The sequence below is a fragment of the Emys orbicularis genome, chromosome 8, assembly GCF_028017835.1.
Source record: "Emys orbicularis isolate rEmyOrb1 chromosome 8, rEmyOrb1.hap1, whole genome shotgun sequence".
Classification (NCBI taxonomy): domain Eukaryota; kingdom Metazoa; phylum Chordata; order Testudines; family Emydidae; genus Emys; species Emys orbicularis.
Window position 1 is genome coordinate 569,704 of NC_088690.1, and position 19,982 is coordinate 589,685.

Sequence of the window (19,982 nt, forward strand, 5' to 3'; positions counted from 1 at the left end):
GGAGGGAGATAGAGGCCCAGGGTGCATGGTGGGGAGTGTGGGCACAGGTCACCCAGATCGTGTCCTTGGCTCTTAGATCCGCTGGCTTCTGGATGATGAGATGGTGTCTGCGCTGCGCCATTCGCAGGCGGTCAGCACCTCCATCCTGGAACGGGTCGCCACCCACGTCTACAGCTCCCAGGGGAGGCCCAGCTGCCACAGCGAGGTGGTGCCGTTGCAGTTCGTCTTCGGGCCCGAGCACTCCTTGGAGAAGTTCAGAGAGGTGAGAGCCTCACGGCCCCTGCCGATGTGCCCCGCCCCACCCCCCATGGGCATGCCCAGCGTGCTCTCTGCTCTGCCCTTGGCAATGCCCCACCCCACCCTCTGTGTGCATGCCCAGCGTGCCCTTGGCAGTGCCAAGCCCCACCCCCCATGTGTATGCCTAGCGTGCTCTCTGCTCTGCCCTCGGCAGTGCCCAGCCCCAACCCCCATGTGCATGCCCAACGTGCTCTCTGCTCTGCCCTTGGCAATGCCCAGCCCCACCCCCTGTGTGCATGCCCAGCGTGCCCTTGGCAATGCCCCGCCCCACCCCCCGTGTGCATGCCCAGCATGCTCTCTGCTCTGCCCTTGGCAATGCCCAGCCCCACCCCCCGGCGTCCATGCCCAGTGTGTTCTTTGCTCTGCCCTCGGCAGTGCCTGGCCCCACCCCCAGTGTTCTCTGCTCTGCCCTTGGCAATGCCCAGCCCCACCCCCCATGTGCATGCCCAGCATGCTCTCTGCTCTGCCCTCGGCAGTGCCCGGCCCCTCTTGCAGTGCACTCTCGTGGGCTCTGTGTTACAGGAGTTCCGGAGAATGACCCTGCCCGGCTACGTGCTCAATGCCGAGGGCAGCGATTACCACTACGTCTCCGTCAGCCGCTTGCGCCCCCTGGAGACCCCCGCCAGCGCTGTCCCCAGCCTGCAGCAGCCCGCGCCAGGAGGAAGCACTGGAGCAGCCCAGAGCCACGTTGGGCAGGAGGGGAGTAGTGAAGCAGATGCCGAAAGCCTCCATCCAATGCCCTCCCTGCCGCAGGGGGCTGGGAGCCTCTGGGCCTGGCCAGTGGGTGAGAGCCAGTTTGGGCCGGACGTGGGAAATCCACTGGGCGAGAGTGGCCAGACGCAGGATGAGGTGAGAGGGATGGATACTGTCTGGATGGCATGGGGGAGCTGAGCTTCGGGAACCAGCCCTGGGGGCGGGTCAGTAACGCAGCTCCTGGTTTGGGTGCAGGAGCCAGAGGAGGTGCTGCGGCCAGAGCAAAGTGGAGCGGTGGGACACAGCTCGCTGGAGGAGGCAGCCCGGGAGATGACCCCCCTGACTCCTCCCCACTCTCGATTCCTGCCCTTGTCCTCGGAGAAGGGGAGTGGTGAGAAATCGCCATCTGCAGCGAGCCTGGCTGACTCCGGGACCCAGGGCAGGGAAGGTAGGAGCCTACATGGGGCTGGGCAGCATGGGCTGGGCTGGAGCCCACGGCACGAGAGCAGCTTCCTCAGTGCTGTCGTGTGGTCCCTGCTTGACCCAGGTGTTCTGCATGGGGAGCTCTGCTCCTGGGAACGGGGTCTCTCTAGGCCGTCTGCCTCCCCCTTTCTGTGCCAGCCTGGGGGGTTGGTTCTGCTTGTTGGCACACGGGGGTTCGTGAACTGAGCTGTGCTGGGTGTCTCTAGACACACAGGCTGCTCCAGAGTCAGTCGCAGGGCCGTCGCTGTACCTCCCGGCACCCTGGGCCTGTGCTGCTAGTCAGCTGGTGTCATGTCCCACCCTGGAGTCTGGGAGCCTGGGGTCTGTGTGCTGCAACAAGCTCCCGCTTCTCCCGCAGGCGCCAGCAAGCAGCGTCCCAGTCGAGTGCAGAGCCTAGTGTCAAGCCAGGGCAGCATGGACTCGGATCACTTAGGTGAGATTCCCCTCGGCGAGGGCAGGCAGCGTGGGCCCGGGGCTGGCTGGGCGTTGGGCTCCAAGGTGCCAGCTCCCGCTCTGGAAGGAAGCAGGGGGGGCTGTGTTCACAGGGCCCGTGTTTCTGCGGCAGGTTACGACGGAGGGAGCAGTGACTCGGAGTGCGAGGAAGCCCTGATGAGCGACCACGACCCCAAGTGCCCCCTGATGCCGGATTTCTGGCTCATTGTAAAGATCCAGCAGGACCGGGTGGAGGTGTATTCTCACACACGGTAATGAAGGTCCTGTGCCAGCTCCCCTCTCCACACCCCCTTCCTGTCACTCGCATTGGCCCGCAGACTTCTCCCGCTCTGCCCCCAGTGCCTTTGCTCCCCTCTGTCGCCTGCTCTCAGCCTTGCTCGCTCCTTGCGTCTGCTGTCTGAATCTGGGGCACCCTGGTGGCCCCAGCCCAGCACTGGGGTGTTCTGGTACCAGCCATGTCACACGGGGCCCAGGACAGCACAGCCCCGTCACAACGCTCACGATCTCAGACAAACAGCTGGGCGGTTTGTTCTTACGCTTGGCAGGGCAAGCAGGGCTAATGCTGCCAAGCTCTGTGACCTGAGCTGGGTGGGGCTTCCTGTCGCTCTGCCCTCCCAGCTGCCCCCAGCCATGGCCGTGGCCAGGGGGATTGGGGCAGGCATCCAGCCTTCCTTGCTAGCACCTCTGCTGCTCCCTCTCGGAAGCTTCACACCCCACTCAGCAGGACTCTGCTCCAGCTCTGTGGCCTCTGCTGCTCCCAGCCCCTCTCCACTGGCTCCCTCTGCTGATCCTTCCCACAGCAGACGGAGTCCCCCTGCATCTCCGCCTGCAGTCGGGGCCGCAGGGTGCGAGTCCTCGATCCCGCTGCAGCATACCTGCCCCAAGCCTGCTCCCGCAGGGTCTGAGAGCCCCTTGCCTGCCCTTCTCTCCAGGACCCCCATGTAACTGCTCTCACCCCCAGCCCTGCGCTCCAGTCCTGGGTCTCTGCTCTTACCGCCCCAGTTCCCATCTCCCTGCCAAGGAGTGACTCATTGTCTCTCCCTCTGTTGTCCTGCCAGCCACTCTGGCTGCTGCTCTCTCCATTGTCCAGGCTTGGGGTCCTGACTGGCTCTCCTCCCCTTCCATGCATCACCCCACTCTTCTCCATCCCTCCTGCCCACTGGGAGACCAGCCCTTTCTGCCAGCTTTCCCCCCTCCCCTGTCCCTGCCAGCTGCCAAGGAGCTCCCCAGTGTGGCTGGGGCTCCCGGGCACTGTGCCCGTCGCTGGGCCCCATAGCCTGCACCCTAGCCTGCACCCCATAGGCCTGCTGACCTCCCTCTCTCATCCCCACGAAGCAGCCTGAGTGCAGAGCAGGTGGTGATGGCTGAGGCCGGGAAGGAGCCGGCCGGGGAGTGTCTGCGTCTCCACCAGACCGTGGTGAGGAAGATTGGCGAGATCTGCAGGGTCGTTAACCAGGTAATGTGGCTGGTAATGTGGGCCAGCCTGGCTCTCGAAGGAACAGGGGTTCCTGGGCTCAGCCCAGCCCCCAGTTCCCTCTGTAGCACCAGTGCGAGGGCTCTTAATAAATAATTATAATAATAATAATAATAATTAATGGAGATATCCCATCTCCTAGAACTGGAAGGGACCTTGAAAGGTCATCGAGTCCAGCCCCCTGCCTTCACTAGCAGGACCAAGTACTGATTTTGCCCCAGATCCCCAAGTGGCCCCCTCAAGGATTGAACTCACAACCCTGGGTTTAGCAGGCCAATGCTCAAACCACTGAGCTATCCCTCCCCCTCTTGCAGCCCTTGTTCTGCCTGGGCCCTGGGTTCCAGCCTCGCTCGCCCTGGGGCCTGGGCCGTGGGGAGCCGGCCTGAGCCCCCCCCCCCCCCCCCCCCCCCGTGTCTGTTGCAGCGCTTGCTGCTGCAGGACCTGCACGACAGCCACGTCTGCAACACGCTGCTGGTGGCGGAGAGCGAGGAGGACATCTGGAAGAGCGAGACTCCCTACAACTCCTACCGGCAGCGCGCCCAGCCCACCGATGGTAAGCTGCTCTCTCTCTCTCTCTCCCTTCCCTCCCCTCCCCCCCACTGCCAGGCGGGGAGCTGCCTGCAGCCCCGGCGTGACCGGGGTGCCCTGCCCACATGACCCACTCTCTGCCCTGCAGATTACTCCACCGAGGAGAGTTACCAGCCCCGCGACTACCTGGCAGCCACCATGCAGTTCATGCCAGGTCACTTTGCCTGCCCCGTGGTGTGGAGCACCCTCATCCACGTGCACTCCCGTCTCAAGATGGGGCCCAACATGGGGGTCTCGCGAGGTGCGTACCGTCGGGGTCGACTGACTGCCCTGCTGACGCGGGTGGGCGGGCCCTGCCTTTCCCAGGCATCCAGCAGGCGGGGGTCTGAGTGGTGCCTGCCTAGGCCCCATGTCTGCGCCAGGGGGCAGAGAGCTCAGTGGGGCAGTGGGCTGCAGAACAGAGCTCAGTGTCCCGTGTCTCCACAGCTATCCAGGCGCTACGCTCGGTGCTCAATGCTTTCTGTGTGGTGAACAGGAAGAACATGTTTGTCTACCAGGAGCGATCCACCAAGTCAGTCTTCTACCTCCGGTAAGGAGCCCCCTTCCCCAGCCTTGCCCCCGGTTGCCTTGTCCCTAGGCCGTGCCCCCCGACCTCTGCCGGGGCTATTGCCCTGGATTTCTGGGCTCCTTGGGGCAGGGACGGTCTGTGTCTGGGCAGTGCCCTGCACATGCTATTGCAGCACCCGCAGTGACTGCACCATTTCACCAGTGGTGCCAGGCAGACTGGGTCCCTCCTGCCCGCCGCTGCCTGGCCCTCCACACGAAGACCCACTGAGCCTTCAGTAAAAACCCCACTGAACTCTTGCTCCTTTTCACTGACACCTTAATGCCCCGGGCCCCACCCCCTGGGCTGAGGCTGCTGCCCCACATTCCTCCCGTCCCTCTCTCCCTGTGCCCAGACTCTCTGAAACCACCCACAGCGGGAAGGCGGGGGAAGGGGAGAGCATCCAGGGCTGCGTGTGCCGCTCGCTGGCTCTGACGCGCAGTCAGGAGCCCATTCACATGGAGGATCAGACAGTAAGTCTGTGTTGCTCTCTGCCCTTGCGGGATCTGGGGCAGCTCCTCAGGGTTGTGGGGGGGCGGGTCAGTGGGCCCAGCATGGGCACACATTGGTGGTTGGCGCCGAAGGCCTGGGATACAGGGAGCAGCCCCATCTCCTCTCTGGCAGGCAGTTGTGGGTTTTGAGGGTTTGTGACAGGGTGCATGTGGGGCATGGGAGGGTTGAGGGGTACAGGTGGGGGAATTACAGGCAGGGCAGAGGGAAGTGTGGGGTAGGAGGGTTGCAGGTAGGGCAGGGGGGAGAACAAAGGAGGGGGGAATTGCAGACAGGGTGGGGTAGGGGGGGTCGTGTGAGTAGTGGCAGGTGCTGGAGCTTGCCAGAGCTCAGTGACTCCCCAGCAGTCCTACGTGGGGCTGGCTCTAGGGGGCTGTGGAAGCAGATGTGTCTAGTGTAGCCCCTTTGTTCCCCCCAGGGCTCGCGCTCCTCCCTGGACACAGTCTCCTGCCGCAGCGCGGACTCTGCCCGCCCCGTGGGCCAGGTGGACAGACACATCCAGCTCATGGTGCATGGTGTCGCCCCAGCAGGTGGGTCATGACCTCCTGGGAGGGAGGGGGCGCACAGGATCGATCACCCCCTACCCTGGGCAGTGGTGTGGGAGTGGCAGGGCTGGGCTGGGGCGCCCCCAGAGCAGTGGGCTGGGGAGCGGGCTGGGGGGCAGGATTGTCCCCGGGGCAGCGGGGCTGGGGGGCAGGATCGCCCCTGGGGCAGTGGGTGGGGGGCGGGCTGGACGGCAGGATTGCTCTCGGGGCAGCGGTTTGGGGGGGTGGGGGCGCAAGATTCTCTGCCCCGGCTGTTGTCTGAGCGATGCCTGGTGCTGGGGCTTGGAGTCAGCAGCTCCGCGTGGCATGAGACATGTCTCGGGTCAGGGGGAACAGTTTATCCCTTGGCCCAGTGCGGGGGGAGGCTGCTTCCTTGTCCGTGCCGGGCCCTGTTCTCCCCTTGCCCCCCCAGCTGTCCTGGGCATCGATGCCAGATGGCCTCAGGGTCAAACCCCATGCATGACGTGCGGCCCAGACAGTGCCATGCCTCCCCCGGTCGGCGCCAGGGCTGCTCCTCCGACGGGAGCAGCTTGCTCTGGCACGTGGCCTCTCGGGGTTTGCTGTGACAGGCGGGTGCCCTGCTTGAGGGGCGGGGTGGGACCTCCGGGGGTGATGGCCCGATGAGCATGTTGTCCTGGGGGCTGCTCTCACCTCTGCTTCTCCCCAGGGCCTGAGATCACAGACGAGCTGGTGAAGGTTCTGCGCAGGCGTCTGGATGAAGCCACCTTGGACATCATCACTGTCATGCTGGTGCGGAACTGCAAGCTGACCCCGGCCGATGTGGAGGTAACGTTTTCCCAGGGCCCACAGCCAGCTGCCCTGTGCATAGCAGACCCCACAGCCAGATCCATACCCCTGCTAGAGGCCAGGAGCCATCAGTCCTGCTGTGCTCCCGCTGTCCCCCACCCCCAGGCCAGCCACTCTGCCTCTGCAGGGAACATCTAAAAATCAGCATCCACTGCCTGAGGCTGTCTCCTTGGCTGGGGTACCAGGCGCTGGGGTGGCGCAGAGCCCCTGCCAGGTGTCTGAGTGCAGACCCCCTACTTCAGGCCATCTCTGGAACAGGGTGCCCATGAGCGCCCCGCGTACATCCGCTGGGTCCTCGGGAGTTCTGTGTGCAGCAGCACTCGGAGGGGCCTGTCTGATGCTGCCTCTCCCAGGAGTGCTGGGCCCAGGGATTAGCAGGCTTCCTCTTCACAGTTCATCCAGCCCCCAGGCTCTCCGCCCACAGAAGTCCTCCAGTTCACTCTGCCCCCAGCCTCTCTGCCCTGGCTCCATGCTGTGGCCTGTTACCTGCGCCAGAACCTGCTCATCTTCCTGCACACCCCCAAGTACACCGACAGCAACGTAGAGCACCATTTCAAGGTGAGGGGCTGGGGCCCTGCGTGCGGCCGTGTTCCCACAGTGGACTGGGGGGTGCATCAGAGCAGGGCTCCGACTGGGTAGGTGCCACCTGCTGCAGAGCGTGCAGGTCTGTGGCTGTCTTGCTGCGCTCAAAGGCAGCGGCCGAGTGGTCAAGGCTGACGCTTCGCTCCGGAGCCTGAGGAGAGTGAATTCCCACCCAAGGAGATGAGCCCCCCGGGAGTGGTTGGTGCAGTCAGCACTGCCGGGTGCTGGTTCCTTACCCTGCAAGTCACCCCGCACTGGGCCTTGTCCCCACGCACAGGCCGATGCCCCGGGGGGGAGGGGTTTGAGGTACTGGGAAGCTGCGGGCGGGGGGGTCACCCAGAGGACAAGGAGGGTGGGGAGTAGGAGGGGCCCAGCTGCAGCACTCATCTGCGTTGAGCTAAGTTGATGGTCCTGTTCCCAGCTGTCGCCGTGGATACCCCCCGCCACGTCTGTCTCTCTTAATTCTGACAATGCCCCGTGGCTCTGTCTCCTGGCCCCACTGAGCCAACGCCTCTGGCCAGCCACGTGGGCCTGAGCCTGCCCCTGGGTCTGCTGGGCTCTGGCTTCCTGGGTGTGCTGCCATGTGGCTCTGAGAGCTTCATGCCCTTAAGAAAGGCTCAGACTCCAGAGCCCGGCCTGCAGCCCCACCCGCTCCACATCAGGGCATGGAGGTGGGGTGGCGGGTGGTGGAGAGTTCAGTGCCCGCTGACCCCCAGCAGCACTGCTTGGCTGGCAGGCTGTCCCCTCCCCTCTAGCTGTGGGGCCTGGCAGGTTGACAGCCATCCTAGGCAGCTCAGTGGCCCGGGCAGCCTTTCTGGACTTGTGGCTGAGGGGGTGATGCCACCAGCATGCAAGGCAGGTTGCTAGGCACCAGCCCAGGGCCCATCGAGTCCCAGCGGCTGGTAGATGATGAGGGCTGAGCATGGAGGGCAGGGCTGAAGCAGATGGGGCAGGCTCAGGGTTAGCAAGGGACCTGCCCATGTGGCTGGAGGCAGAGCGCTTACAGTGGGTGAAGCCGTGCTGGGCTGGCACGCGCCCGCCCCTGGGACAAGGCTCTGCTCTCCTGCTGATGTGGCTGAGGCCGCCTCCCGTCGCTCAGTGGGGTGCTTACCCTGGCACGCCCTTCACCCTTCTCCTTCTCTGCTCCCCAGCACTACTTCCAGCAGGGTGGCAGTCCCGACCTAGATCTCTACCTGTACAACAAGCCTGGTGGCCAAGGCACTGGCGGCAAAGGTACTGGGGCGCTGGGCTCTCTGGCATTGGGTGAGGGGCTGAGCAGCAGGGAGCTGCTTTCTCGTGCTGAGCGTCCCACAGGGATAGGAGGGCAGCACGTGCCCTGTGCGCAGAGTGTGGATGTGGGACCATGGGGATCATCTCTTCCCTGGGGAGGCCTCCCAGGGAAAAGCCCCGCCATGGCAGTTGGGGCCCAGCACAGCTTGGAGAGGGTCCCCTGCCCCATTCCTTCCCGTTGGAGCAGCGTTGCTGCAGTGCAGCTCTGGGGCTGGCTGGAGGCCCCTTGGACATGGCCGAGCAGTAGCTCCTGATGTGCTATTCTCCGAGGGCCCCAGTGTGCCCTGCCCCTCAGTAGCCCAGGTCATTGTTCACCCAGCTCTGGGGTGACACACAGCTGGGTTCCAACAGGTAGGAGCATGGGGTAACCCTCAGGGTTCAGGGTCTTGGGTGAGGAAGGGCAGGCCCGCTGGGTGCAGGCGCCTGGCGATGGGGACCCTTGAGCACCGTAGGTACCAGCTGCTGAGGATTCGTTGTGGGTGCAGTGTCCTGCCCCCTCTCGTGGGCTGTTGGAGGAAAGCTTGCCCGTCCTGTGCTTCGTGCTGGTCCCTTGTGCCCCTCCCATGCTGGGTGGTAATGTCCCGTTTCTGTGTCTGTCTGTGGCGAGGCTGGTGTGGCCCTCGGTGGCCTCTGAATGCTCTTCTGTTGTGTAGGAACCATGTCGGACCTTGTGCAGCACCTGTTTCCGCTCTCCCACTTTCAAGGTAGCACCTGTGGTTCGTGTTGCACTGAACCTCTTCCCCTCCCCCCACCTGGTCCCTCTGGTTCCTGCCATGGACTGGTTGGGTTGTATTGTGGCTTCAGCGCTGGCTCGTGGCTGTGTGACTCCCAGCTGCCTGTGGGGTCAGTGAGCAGGAGGCTGCTGCTGCCTGGAGCCACAACCCTCAAATCCCCTGGAGAGAGAGAGAGTTCTGCTGCTGGCTCCCCCCGCCCCCTAGCTCAGCCCGGGGAGCTCTCTGCAATGGGAACACGTCTCCTGCCACCAGGCACCCTGCAGGCAGTGCCCCCAGGGTACAGGCTCCCTCCACGGCTGTGTCCACAAGGCCCTGAGGGGTCACCCTGCACCCCAAGACCCAGATGGCTGCATTGGGGGGTTTATAGTGGACAGCATCCCTGGTGTGATGAGGCTGGGTGGAGGGGATCCAGTGCGATGGGGCTGGGTGAGTGCTGCGGTCTGGCCAGCACTTCCAGTGGGAATGGGGGGAGGAGGGGACAAAGCCCCAATCTCCGTCAGTGTGGGTCTGGGTGGGAATCCTGGCAGGAAGTGGGGGGACCATGATCTCGGTCGCTGTCTGTCTAGGCTGTGCCCGAGAGTGGGAGAGTAGGTTTCCAGTTTCAGCTGGGCCTTAGACATCATCACACCAGCAATGGATTAAGGCTACGATTTTCTTATGGAAGTCACGAGACCTCCATGACTTCAGCCTGCGGCGGCTGGGAGCTGCAGGGTCCACCCGCGGCATGAGGCAGCAGGGGAACCCCGAAGCTCTCGGCTGCTGCGGGTGGCAGGGGGGACCCTGCAGCTCCCGGCTGTGGCGGGGGAGGGGAGGGGCACAGCTCCAAGCTGCCGCAGGCATCAGGCCCAGCCACAGCGGGGCCCCTGCAGCTCCCAGCTGCCATGCCCAGCGTGGGGACCCCGCAGCTGAGCTCCCCTCTGCTCTCATAATGGGACTGGCAGCGTTGGCATCTGGTGGACCCCAGCCTGTTCCCCTGCTCCAGAGCATTGTGCCTGGATCCTGGCAGGCCTCTCGTGCTGGGGCAGCCCGTGGGAACCAGCCGTCTGCCTGGGGCAGGCGCGCTTGCAGAGCGGGCCTGGGGAATCAGGCAGGTCACAGAGCTGCACGGCTAGCCCTGCCCCAGGGAGGGGGTAGCAGCCCTCCTGATGCAGGCAGACAGGGACCAGCCCCGGGTACTGTGTCCCATTCAGGTGTGCGTGCGTCAGGGGGATGGAAGGTTCAGGAGTCCCAAGGAGGACTCGTGAGCTGGAAAGCCTGCCTGCTCATGAGAGACTAAAGGAGCTCAGTGCGTTGGCAAGAGAGAGAGAAGGGGTGACTGGAGCACGTCTGAGCACTGTGGGGTGGAGCCTTGGGTTCCGCTAGCAGAGGGCTCTTCTGGCTGGCAGACTGAGGCCGAACGGGCTCCGGGGCGGGAAGCTGAACTAGACAATGCTGACTATAAACAAATTAAACTTCGGATATAATTAGCCATTGCTCTAGCTCAGACCAACGTTCTGGGCTGGCTCCAGGAATCCCCGGGGAGATTCTCTCTGGCCTGCTACGCGCCTGGTCAAACTGGATGATGATCATAGTCCTCAAACGTCTCTCAGCACCCACCTTGCTGGGAATCTGCCACCGACACGTCGGTGCATGTCCTAGGCAGGGCAGGCTGCAGGGACCCTATCCGAGTGCTCTGCTGCCAACCCAGACTGCAGAGCTCTGATGTGGGCACCAGGAAAAGGCACCTCCTCAGCACCTCTCTGGGCTGCCAAGCTGGGCGCTGTGCTCTGGAGTGTGTGGAGCCCAGCCCCCAAGGACGATAAAAACCTGCCGTTCAGCAGACTCCTGCTCCGCTGGAAGCATCCCCCCACCCCCTGGAAAAGGGTCGCTGCCTCCAGTGCTGAGTGGGGGCAGGCCACGGCCACCTGCTGCCCTCTCTGTGTGACCCACTCTCCCAGCTGGGGCGCTGGCACCCATGAGAGTGACTTACTGCTCTCTGCAGGGGAGGGCGTTACCCTCTTGCGAGATGGATTGGGGCAGGGCCCTGGCGGCCCCTGTGATGGCCCCCGTTGCTGGCATGTAACCTAGTGCATGGGTCCTGCATGCATTCACACGCCAGCAACTGTGCAGCGACTTGCCTGTCTCAGTGCCCTTAAGTGCAGGTTCCTGGGCCACCTTGCGCACACTGCCCCTAGGAGGGATCTTGCCCTTACCCAGCCAACTTCCCCGCACCCTCTCCCAGTTGCCAGGGCCCTCCTGGTGGCCCACAGGGAGCCAGCTCCATCTCCAGAGACACGGCAGTGTGGGGACCCCACACAGGACGATGTGCAGTGGACACTGCTCTTAGCCTCCTTACTGCACCGGCGCTTCCTGCTTGGGCTGCTTTCCGCTCTTTGGCTGTTCGGAGAGCTGCCCTGGGAAGCAGTGTGGGGCTGGGTAGGGCTAGGAGGGGTTGGGTGGCTGAGTTATGGTCCCATGGCTGGGCTGTCTCACCTGCTCCTGTTGCTGCTGCCTCCCTCCCGCTCCTGCGGGTGCCCCTGGTCCCGATGGAGACTGCGGACCCCTGGGGACGAGGCCTCTGGCTGTGTGTGGCACAGTGAGGCCGATTGAGGGTCTGGCTCCTGCCATACAAAGAACTAACTGCTTTATGCCCTGAGCCCAGAACCCCTCACTCTGTCTGCCCCTGAGGGGGTAAAACCCCCAGGCCAAGGCTCAGCTCTTCAGAGCGAGGCTGCAGGCCTGCGGCCTTCCCCAGCATCATCACCAGGAGCTACAGGTTCTGCACCACTGCTGAAGAGTGTTGGATGCTGGCATGGAGAGGAGCAAGGACACAGATCCCTGCCCCGGGAGTGGGGAGGGCATGTCCTAGCCAGGATGCTGCGGGGACGTCCAGGAGCACACTGAAGGGCATGGGGAGCTGGTGCAGCATTCAGGGGGGTGGGGGGCAGGGGAGGGGAGGGGGCGTCGAGGGCAGCATAGCTGGACTCCTTGCACCAGCCAACAATACAAATGCAGCATGATGGGTACATGACCCACACGCACCTCCTCAAGGCATCATGTGGGCATCTGCAGCCCATCCCCTCTGCTCCCCAGGCCAGGGACCCTGTCTGTCTGCACCGGGCACTCCTGTGCAGCTGTATAAGTGTGGGAATGCTAGAGTGGCAGCAGGACAGACCCAGCTGCATGCCAGGGGGTGGCATTCCCCTCTTGGCCGTGGGCACTGGCTGCAGTGGCAGCTCTCGGCAAGACCAGAGTCCCTGTGGGCTGGGGGAGTCCAGTGCAGGGTTGACACACAGTCACTCGGGCTCTCCTCTCCTGCAGGAATTGCGTGCATTGCTCTGTCGTTCGTGGATGAGCGTGGCAGCCCCCTCTCACTGGCGCACTGGGAACGGTCTAGTTCCCTGAAGCTGCCCCCGTCCCCGCCTGGCACAGACCTGCTGCAGGACGCAGACTTCGAGAGCCTCACTGCAGTCAGCAGGCACCATGCTGAGCCCGGCACCCTCCAACCAGGTGGGAGTGCGCATGTTCTGTCCCTGTGCCTGGGCAGGAGCTGCAGCCTGGCGAGGGAGCTCTGGGCACCATGGACAGTGGGCTCAAGGCTGTGCGGGGGGGCTGTGGTGGTGGGGCCCCTCCAGCCGTGTCTCTGGGATGGCTGGAGCTGAGGAGGGCCTGCTGTGCTAGGGGAGAGGGCATCATGTGGCCGTGGGTGTCTCTGAGCCTTGGGGGGGATCATCCCTCTGCAGGGGCCGTGCAGCTCTGGTGACTACCCTCTTCCCGCAGCTGCCTGCACCCTGGTGCGCTTGGACATCTGGGAGAAAGGGAACATCAGCCCCCTGCAGCTGTCCGAGAAGCTGCGCAGTGCCGTGCGCCACGCCCTGTGCGATGCAGTCATGGAGTTCCGAGTGCTGCCGGCCCCACTCTGCGTGGAGGCCGCCTGCCCGCCGGAGGAGCTAGGCAGTGGCGGTAAGCTCTGGGGCAGGATTGCTGCCATCTGGCTGTGGGGTCTCTTCTGGGTCTTCTCGCCACGGGCAGCTGTGTCCTGGAGCCCAAGGGGGTGGGATGGGCCCCAGTCCAGGAGCCAATGGGAGACTGGCCCCTTCTCCTTGGCCAGGGAGATGCTGCTCCGGCGCTGGGTCCATGCCTCTGCCCAGGTTCTGATGTGCACTCTGTCTGCAGGAGGCCTCCGGAGGACCATGTCGGAGACCAAGGGGCTGGCTCTTCCTGCGGGCAGTGCTGGTGCCAGTAGAGTGCCCCCGCCCCCGCTGCAGTTCGCCTCAGCCCCCGGCTCTAGCTCCGGCGAGCCAGTCACGCCCACAAACAAGATGGGGCGCCGGAGCTTCTGGGACATGCTGGTACAGTCAGAGGGACGTGGGCTGTAGCAGGGTGCTCAGACTGAGCCCTGCCCCGGGGCTGCGGTCACAGCGGGGCCTGGGAGGGGAGGAGCTGGCTGTACTGGATGGCAGTGGTGGGGACGGGCCTACAGCTGGAAGCCAGCTGGGATGGGTGGGCAAGGGGAGCTCAGAGCTTTGCCTCTCTCCACCACTTCACCCCCTCTCGTGCCCCCTGCCCCCCAGAGTAAGGCCGACTCCTCGGAGCTGGGCAGCCCCAAAACCACTGACGACATCGTGCTGGAGCGGCCAGAGGAGAGTCGCACCCGGCGCCGCCACAAGACCGAGAGCGTCAAGCAGCACCTGAGCCAGGAGCGCGCTTCTGCCACGGCCGAGCTGGAGCAGGCCCAGAGGCAAGTGCCCCCGGCGCTCCCTGCACGGCCGGCCGGCTGTACCCACAGCAGCCCGGGAAGGCGCGCGGTGTGGTGCTGTGTGCGTGGCAGGACTCGGAGCAAGAGGGACCTTGGCCCACCGGGCCCGAGGCTTGTGGCGACCCACACGGGGCATTACGCATGGACAGGGAGTGGCCAGACATCACCATGGGGGGGGAGGGGGAACCACCATTCCCTCATCCCTCTAGCTTCTGCTTCGCACTGCCCCTGACGTCTGTCTCTGGCCTCGGCTGCATAACCAGTGCCCTGCCCCCACAGGCGCCAAGTCTGCCAGCTCCAGGAAGGGGAAGTGGGCACCATGCACCCGCTCTTCAGTCAGACCTGCCGGCAGTGGATGGCGTTCATGAGTCGGCTGGGTATGTACCACGGGCCCATCTCCCCTGCCTCCCAGGATGGGGCTGGAATGGGGCTCTTCTCCCCGAAGCTTTGCCTGTAGGTCCCTGTGTAACCATTCCTTCCTCTGGCCCATGCTGACCCCACCCTGTGCCTCTAATCCAGCATGTAAGTGCTGTTTGTTTCCTTAAAGGCACCATGTGCCCGGGGTGTGGTGTAAGCAGTAACACGGCCTCCGACAGATGGGCCTGCGCTGGCCAGCCAGTGCCTAGTGCTGCACACGGCGGCCTGGGAGACCTGGTCGCTCTCCCCAGCCCATCAGGAGGGCTCGATGTGGGAGGCATCTGCAGCCACAGGGCTCCTGCCAGAGGGGACATGCCGGAGCCCAGGCCTCACACAGTGCGCTGGAGATTCGGGCCCTGTCCAGCTCCGCAGGAGAACTGTTCCTTGGGAATACCTGCCTGAGATCCTCACAGCTCCTCACAGTCCAGGCCCTCTGGCTCTGCCAAGGGCGACCCCACTAGGGTGCTCACGAACACTCTCTGAGAACCCGGCAGAAGGCCAGCTCCCTCTGCTCCCAGCAGGCTGCTTTGTAGCTGGGTATATCTGTGGCTCATGCCGCTTCTCCTGTGCGGGGCAGGGTGTCCTTCGGTGCAGCAGTGCTCGGTGGAGATGGTCTCCCGCTTCCTGCTCTCCTCCATCCTGGAGGAGGTGGTGAGCCTGGTCATGGCCCTGGCAAGCGACACCATTGTCAAGGTGTTCCAGCAGCACTGGTGAGTGTCGCACTGGGGGGATCGGCCGTGGGGTTGGGAGGAGGGCCCAAGGTGCTTGGCTGGGAGGTGGGGGGGGGGTCACTGGCAGGGATTGGGTGGGGTGGCTCCTGGCGGCCAACGCTTTGTGTGTTGCTCTCCCCTGCAGCTGCCCTCAGGGCGCCACCTTCCTTCCATACAACCCCCGTCAGAGCTCCAGTCCTCGGCCTGCAGCCATCAGACATTTCATCCTGCTGGGACGCAACTTCCACCAGTGGCGCTCCAGCACTGAGCAGGGTGAGTGCGGGCCGGGTGCAGGCATTCCGTGGGCCTGGGGGGGCAGCCAAGGGGGCCCCAAGCTAGCAGTGCTGGGAGAGGGCAGGCGCCCAGGCAGAAACTTCTTGTGCCCAGCTCCGTGCCCGCAAGGCTTTTGTTCTCGGACTCGCTCGTGGCCCCTGTCTGGCTTGTCTCCGGGTGGGACTCAGGCTTGGGCAGTACGGGCTCTACCCTAAGCAGTGGTTCCCCCTCTCCCAGTCCACCTGAACACACCACTTGGCACATCCTCCAGGAGGAGCCATTGCTCTGTGACACGCTCCAGGCAATGCGTGTGGCGCAGGCTGTGCCAGGCACCCCTCAGGCCGGCACCGGGCGGCTGCTCCAGCCCAGAGCAATGTGTGGTGTCTGAGCAGCGGGTAACTTTCCTGGGCCAGGGCCCCCCGAGGAGTTTTATCCTGTCTCTGCTTTGCCGGCATCTCGCAGCGCAGCGAGTGGGTGGTGCGCCGTACGGAGAAGGGAAGGCCAGGCCCATTCCTCCTCCTCACAGACAGGCCCTACAGAGACTGCAGGGAGAAACAAGCTGGCGCCCCTGGGGAACATGCTGTGCTGGTCCCAGACGTGCTGCTCCTTCATCAGAGTGGTTAGCTGGCTCGGATGATGCCCACCCTGGCTGGCCTCCCGTGGGGGTTCTGCCCTTAGTCCCCCGTCCCCTTGGGCAACACTTAATGCCCATGTGGGGCAAAGGGAGGGGAGTGAGGTCCCAGCGAGACCGACTCGGAGCTGGTGCTCAGCAGAATGTGGAGAGCAGCGAGAGGAACTCCTCCAGCATCGGCTCTATCAGAACTTCATCCTCTGCTGAGAGAATCACAGGGGGCTGCTGCTCGGGGAGTGGGTGGGTGTATGTGTGCCCAGGGTCCGGTCCTTCCCATTAAAATTCAGGCCTGGTCTCTGGCTGGCTGCAGAGCTCTGGGGCTCTGACCATACCAGCACCCAGGGTGCGGCAGCCAACACTGGTGGTCAGCTCATGCACTCTGCAGGAAAGCTCTTCAGGAAGGTTTGACCCTCCCATCATGTGTCCAAGACCCTGACGGAGCCAGGGCAGACGAGGCCTGATGTTCCTGACTAGAAACCACATCTGCTTCCCGAGAAGGGCCAAGCCCAGTGCCCTACAGTGGCCTGAGCAGGTTTTGCCATCAGCTCCCCTCCAGCCCTCTGGGTGGGCTCCAGCACAGGCTGGGCACTTTGCAGCCGGGCACCTTCACTCTTGCAGGGCACTCTTCCAAGCCACGCCCACAAAATAAGCGCTGCCCATGCGTGTCCGCCAGCGTGGTGCTGCTTGTGGCAGATGTCCCACACAGGACTGTGCAGCGCCCGAAGCTGCCCTGGGTTCCCCATGGCGGGGTGTGCACATGCCCCTGGGCCTGGCACCTTGGCTGGGGAAAAATAAAACGGCTTCCCAGCTCCAGCCACTCGTGGCTCCAGAACGTGGTCACCTGCAGGAAATTGCGCAGGTCTGTGACCCGCTCGCACGGGGGGTGAAATAGTGAGCAATGCTGATGTCTCAGCGATCATTGCAGGCAAAGGCGCTAACCCCTTCACACTGTGCAGGCATCATGGCGTTGAGGTTTTCCTACGAGCTGAGAGTGGCAAGTGAGAGCAGCTTGGGAGAGGTGGCGCTGCACGGTACCAGCCTGACCCGAGCCCTGCTCCTGTCTTGCCTGAGCTCTCCGCCTTAGCCCTGCCTGGAATCAGGGATGTGCCCATCTTTGGCTGGGGGTGCTCCCATTCGCCTGCGCTGTCATGGTCCCTTCCCGCCCGTGTCCTGACTAGACCCCAGAGCAGGTAGCGCTGGCCGGGCTGGGTTCTGCCCAGGCTCGGGGAGCTGACATTGTCTTCACCAAGAGCAGGTGTCAGTAGGTTGAAAGTCTCTCGCTGGAGTGATGAGCTGGCGCTTGGGCCTCGCCCCGCCCAGTGGAAGGGCCAGCTGCAGGCTGTCTCCGGGCCTTTGTGCTGGAGTAGAAGCGAATGGCTGTGCGAGTGCTCATGCCACGGCGGGGAACACTGCACGTGCTGCTGGTTAGGGCTAATCTGACCGGGTTCAGCCACGGGGCTGTCCTGATCCCAGGGGCTGCAGACACAGGAGACCTGCAGCCTGCTGAGGGGCTGGGCGCTGCGCTGCTGTGGTTTGCCAGTGTGCCTGCGTGGCTCTAACACTAGTGCCCTGAGCGCTCGTCCTCCCTGGGAGAGGCAGGGATCTGGGGTGGCTGTTGCCTAGGAAGTGGGGAAGCCAGGAATAGCTGCTTCCCAATGCTTTACAGACTGAGGCAGGGCCTCAGGTGCAGCATGGCCAGGGGACTGCTCTGGCAGGGCACCCTGGGCTTGGCCTCATGGAGGGTCACCCCAGCATGGCGGGTAGGGCCAGCTCCCTTTCCCTGCGATGTCAGCACAGGGAGGGGGTGTGGCTAGGATGCCCTTAGCTCAGGACTGGATGGGGGGGAGGGGGCCTTGGCTCCACCCAGGACTTGGTATGGCAGTATCACAGGGGCCCTGGGCTGTGCCGCTCCATAGGGGCTGGTCGGCATCACGCTGCTTTGGGGACAGGGCTGGGGAGCACAAGAGGAGTGCTCCCTACAGCTTGGTGGCACTCAACGTTTGGTCGTTCCCTACATCCCCACTGAAATGTACCCACCTCTGGTATCAGACATGGGCACAGAACCCTGCAGCCCAGGGCAACTTTGCCAAGTTGCTCTGGGATTTCAGTGCTGAGGGTGGGGCGTGGGCTGTTGCCGCTGCACGGCCCAGCCTGCTCGGAGCGAACACTGGCATGCGTGGTTGGGGATTAGGCTGGAACTTATGGTGCAGCCCTCCTGGCCAGCTCGGTCTTGGCAGGCTGCAGCGCTGATACGCTCCAGCTGGTTCCCAGCTAGTTGCTGTCATGGGTCTCCTTCCCGAGGACTGGGGGTCTGTGGCACCCAGGTTCCTGCCGACGCCTCCGTGCGGGCAGCGAGCAGCAGGAAGGCACATGGTGGTTCTCTCTGGTCTCTTTCAGCCCACAAGGGGCTCCAGCACTTCGAGGCCATGGAGCTGAGCTTGGCGGAGAAGGGCTCCGACTCCAGCCCCTCGCTGGCCCCGCGGCAGAGATTCCTTCTCCTGGAGATCCTCGACAAGAAGGTGAGCACAAATCCAGCCTGGCGCTGCAGCCTCTCCGGGCGGGGGCTGTGGGTAAGGGCAGCCTGGCCTGGCTCCTCACAGGGCCCTGTGTAACAGTGGGGTGGGCAGTGCTGGGCAGCTGACTCCCTGTCTGCCCTTGCATGGCAAACCCCGTGGTCTTCCTGTGGCCTGGTGCTGCCACCCCCTCCGGCCGGGCATGCTGATAATAGCCTTGGTGGCTCCCAAGGGCCCAGGGCCAGCCTGTGCTCCCAGGCGCTTTGCAGTCGGCAGCTCTGGGCCCTCGTGCTGCAGAGCAGGTGTGAACACCAGGACACATCACCGTGGTGATCGGCTGGGCGCTGAGGTGGTGCTGTGCCCCCCCGCCCCATGCTGTAGGGGAAGCTGGCTGGTGGTGCAGCAGCCTGGCCATGGCTCAGCGGGTGCGGGCCTCCCCCAGCAGAGCTCTCACCATCTCCCTTCCCCTCTAGCTGATACTCTACACCTACAACTGGTCCCCGGACCTGGGCAGCTCCTTGAACAGCTCACTCACCCGCCTGCTGCAGTGGCAGAACGCCCGCTCCCACATCGTGCATTGCCTCCTCAGCCAGAAACTGGGGCTCTTCCACCACTACTGCTACCTGGACACACCCTGGCATGAGGACAGCAAGCAGGTAATGGCACTGCCAGCCCCACGATGCTTTACTGCTGTAGCTCCCACCTGGGCCGCTCACAGGTCACCACGAGTGTCTGTGTACAGCCACAGTTCTGTTCGGCAATTCTAACCCAGAGCCTGTCCGCAATCACAAGTCACATGCTGGCTCCCGACAGCCTTGGTTACTACCTGTCGGGTGACCCCAACACACTCCCAGTCCCGAATCCCCCCGAGAAATGTGCGCGCTGTTCTGTCCAGCCCTCTTCTGGGCCGTCCGGATAGGTCCCTTGTTCCTGCACGGGAACAACATACAGCAGCTTGCCGCCTGCAATGGAGCTACCCACACAGCTCACAGCGTGGAACTAATTTTGATTAAAGAATAAAACCAGTTTCTTTAGCAACCGAAGCTAGGATTTGAAGTCAGTACCAGTAATGAGGCATTAAAGTCAGAAGTGGTTACAAGAGAAATAAAGATAAAACACATTCTAAACTTAAACTAGCCTTGGTTCAAGGTGAAGTTCTTACCACAGGTTTTCAGTAGCAATGCTGACCAAGTTTCAGGTCAGGCTCTGCTCCGAAGATCTGCGGCTCTTTCTGCTCTCTTAAGTGAAAAGAGAGAGAGAACTTGGGGTGGTTTTGTCAGTCTCCTTTTGAAGTGTATTTTCCGGAGAGTGACCCCTAGATAAAGATCTTTCGGGCTCAGAGAAAGGAGACATGGAGTCTGGTGGGAAAGAGGTTTCATGCCGTTGTTTGCTAAGATGCAGAATCTGTTTGGCAAGGAAGGGGGTCAGGAACAAAGAATGGCTGCTTGAGAGGTGATGGCTAAGGCAACGTTTTAGTCACGGGTATTTTTAGTAAAAGTCATGGTCAGGTCACTGGCAGTAAACAAAAATTCCTGGCCTGTGACCCTTCCATGACTTGTACTAATATACCCCTGACTAAATCTTGGGAGCTCGGGGGGGGACCCCGCTGCTGCTGGGGGGGGTTGGCAGGCTCCCTGCCTGGCTCCGCGTGGCTCTCTGGAAGCAGCAACATGTCCCTTAGCTCCTAGGTGGAGGCGTGG

At 63.4% G+C, this 19,982-nt stretch overlaps 1 protein-coding gene across 1 annotated transcript in view; it reads left to right on the forward strand.

The window, feature by feature from the left end:
* SZT2 (SZT2 subunit of KICSTOR complex) overlaps positions 1-19,982 on the forward strand; it is a 74,682-nt gene that overhangs the window by 42,691 nt on the left and 12,009 nt on the right. Inside the window, exons 36-59 of the mRNA XM_065408874.1 lie at positions 77-262; positions 820-1,146; positions 1,246-1,438; positions 1,832-1,906; positions 2,039-2,177; positions 3,262-3,382; positions 3,824-3,953; positions 4,077-4,229; positions 4,415-4,517; positions 4,888-5,005; positions 5,461-5,572; positions 6,255-6,373; positions 6,788-6,952; positions 8,128-8,209; positions 8,920-8,970; positions 12,301-12,489; positions 12,760-12,942; positions 13,156-13,331; positions 13,554-13,720; positions 14,018-14,115; positions 14,733-14,865; positions 15,011-15,138; positions 18,167-18,288; positions 18,756-18,938. Of these exons, the coding sequence (XP_065264946.1) occupies positions 77-262; positions 820-1,146; positions 1,246-1,438; positions 1,832-1,906; positions 2,039-2,177; positions 3,262-3,382; positions 3,824-3,953; positions 4,077-4,229; positions 4,415-4,517; positions 4,888-5,005; positions 5,461-5,572; positions 6,255-6,373; positions 6,788-6,952; positions 8,128-8,209; positions 8,920-8,970; positions 12,301-12,489; positions 12,760-12,942; positions 13,156-13,331; positions 13,554-13,720; positions 14,018-14,115; positions 14,733-14,865; positions 15,011-15,138; positions 18,167-18,288; positions 18,756-18,938 (3,453 nt within the window). The remainder of the gene's footprint in view (positions 1-76; positions 263-819; positions 1,147-1,245; positions 1,439-1,831; positions 1,907-2,038; positions 2,178-3,261; positions 3,383-3,823; positions 3,954-4,076; positions 4,230-4,414; positions 4,518-4,887; positions 5,006-5,460; positions 5,573-6,254; positions 6,374-6,787; positions 6,953-8,127; positions 8,210-8,919; positions 8,971-12,300; positions 12,490-12,759; positions 12,943-13,155; positions 13,332-13,553; positions 13,721-14,017; positions 14,116-14,732; positions 14,866-15,010; positions 15,139-18,166; positions 18,289-18,755; positions 18,939-19,982) is intronic.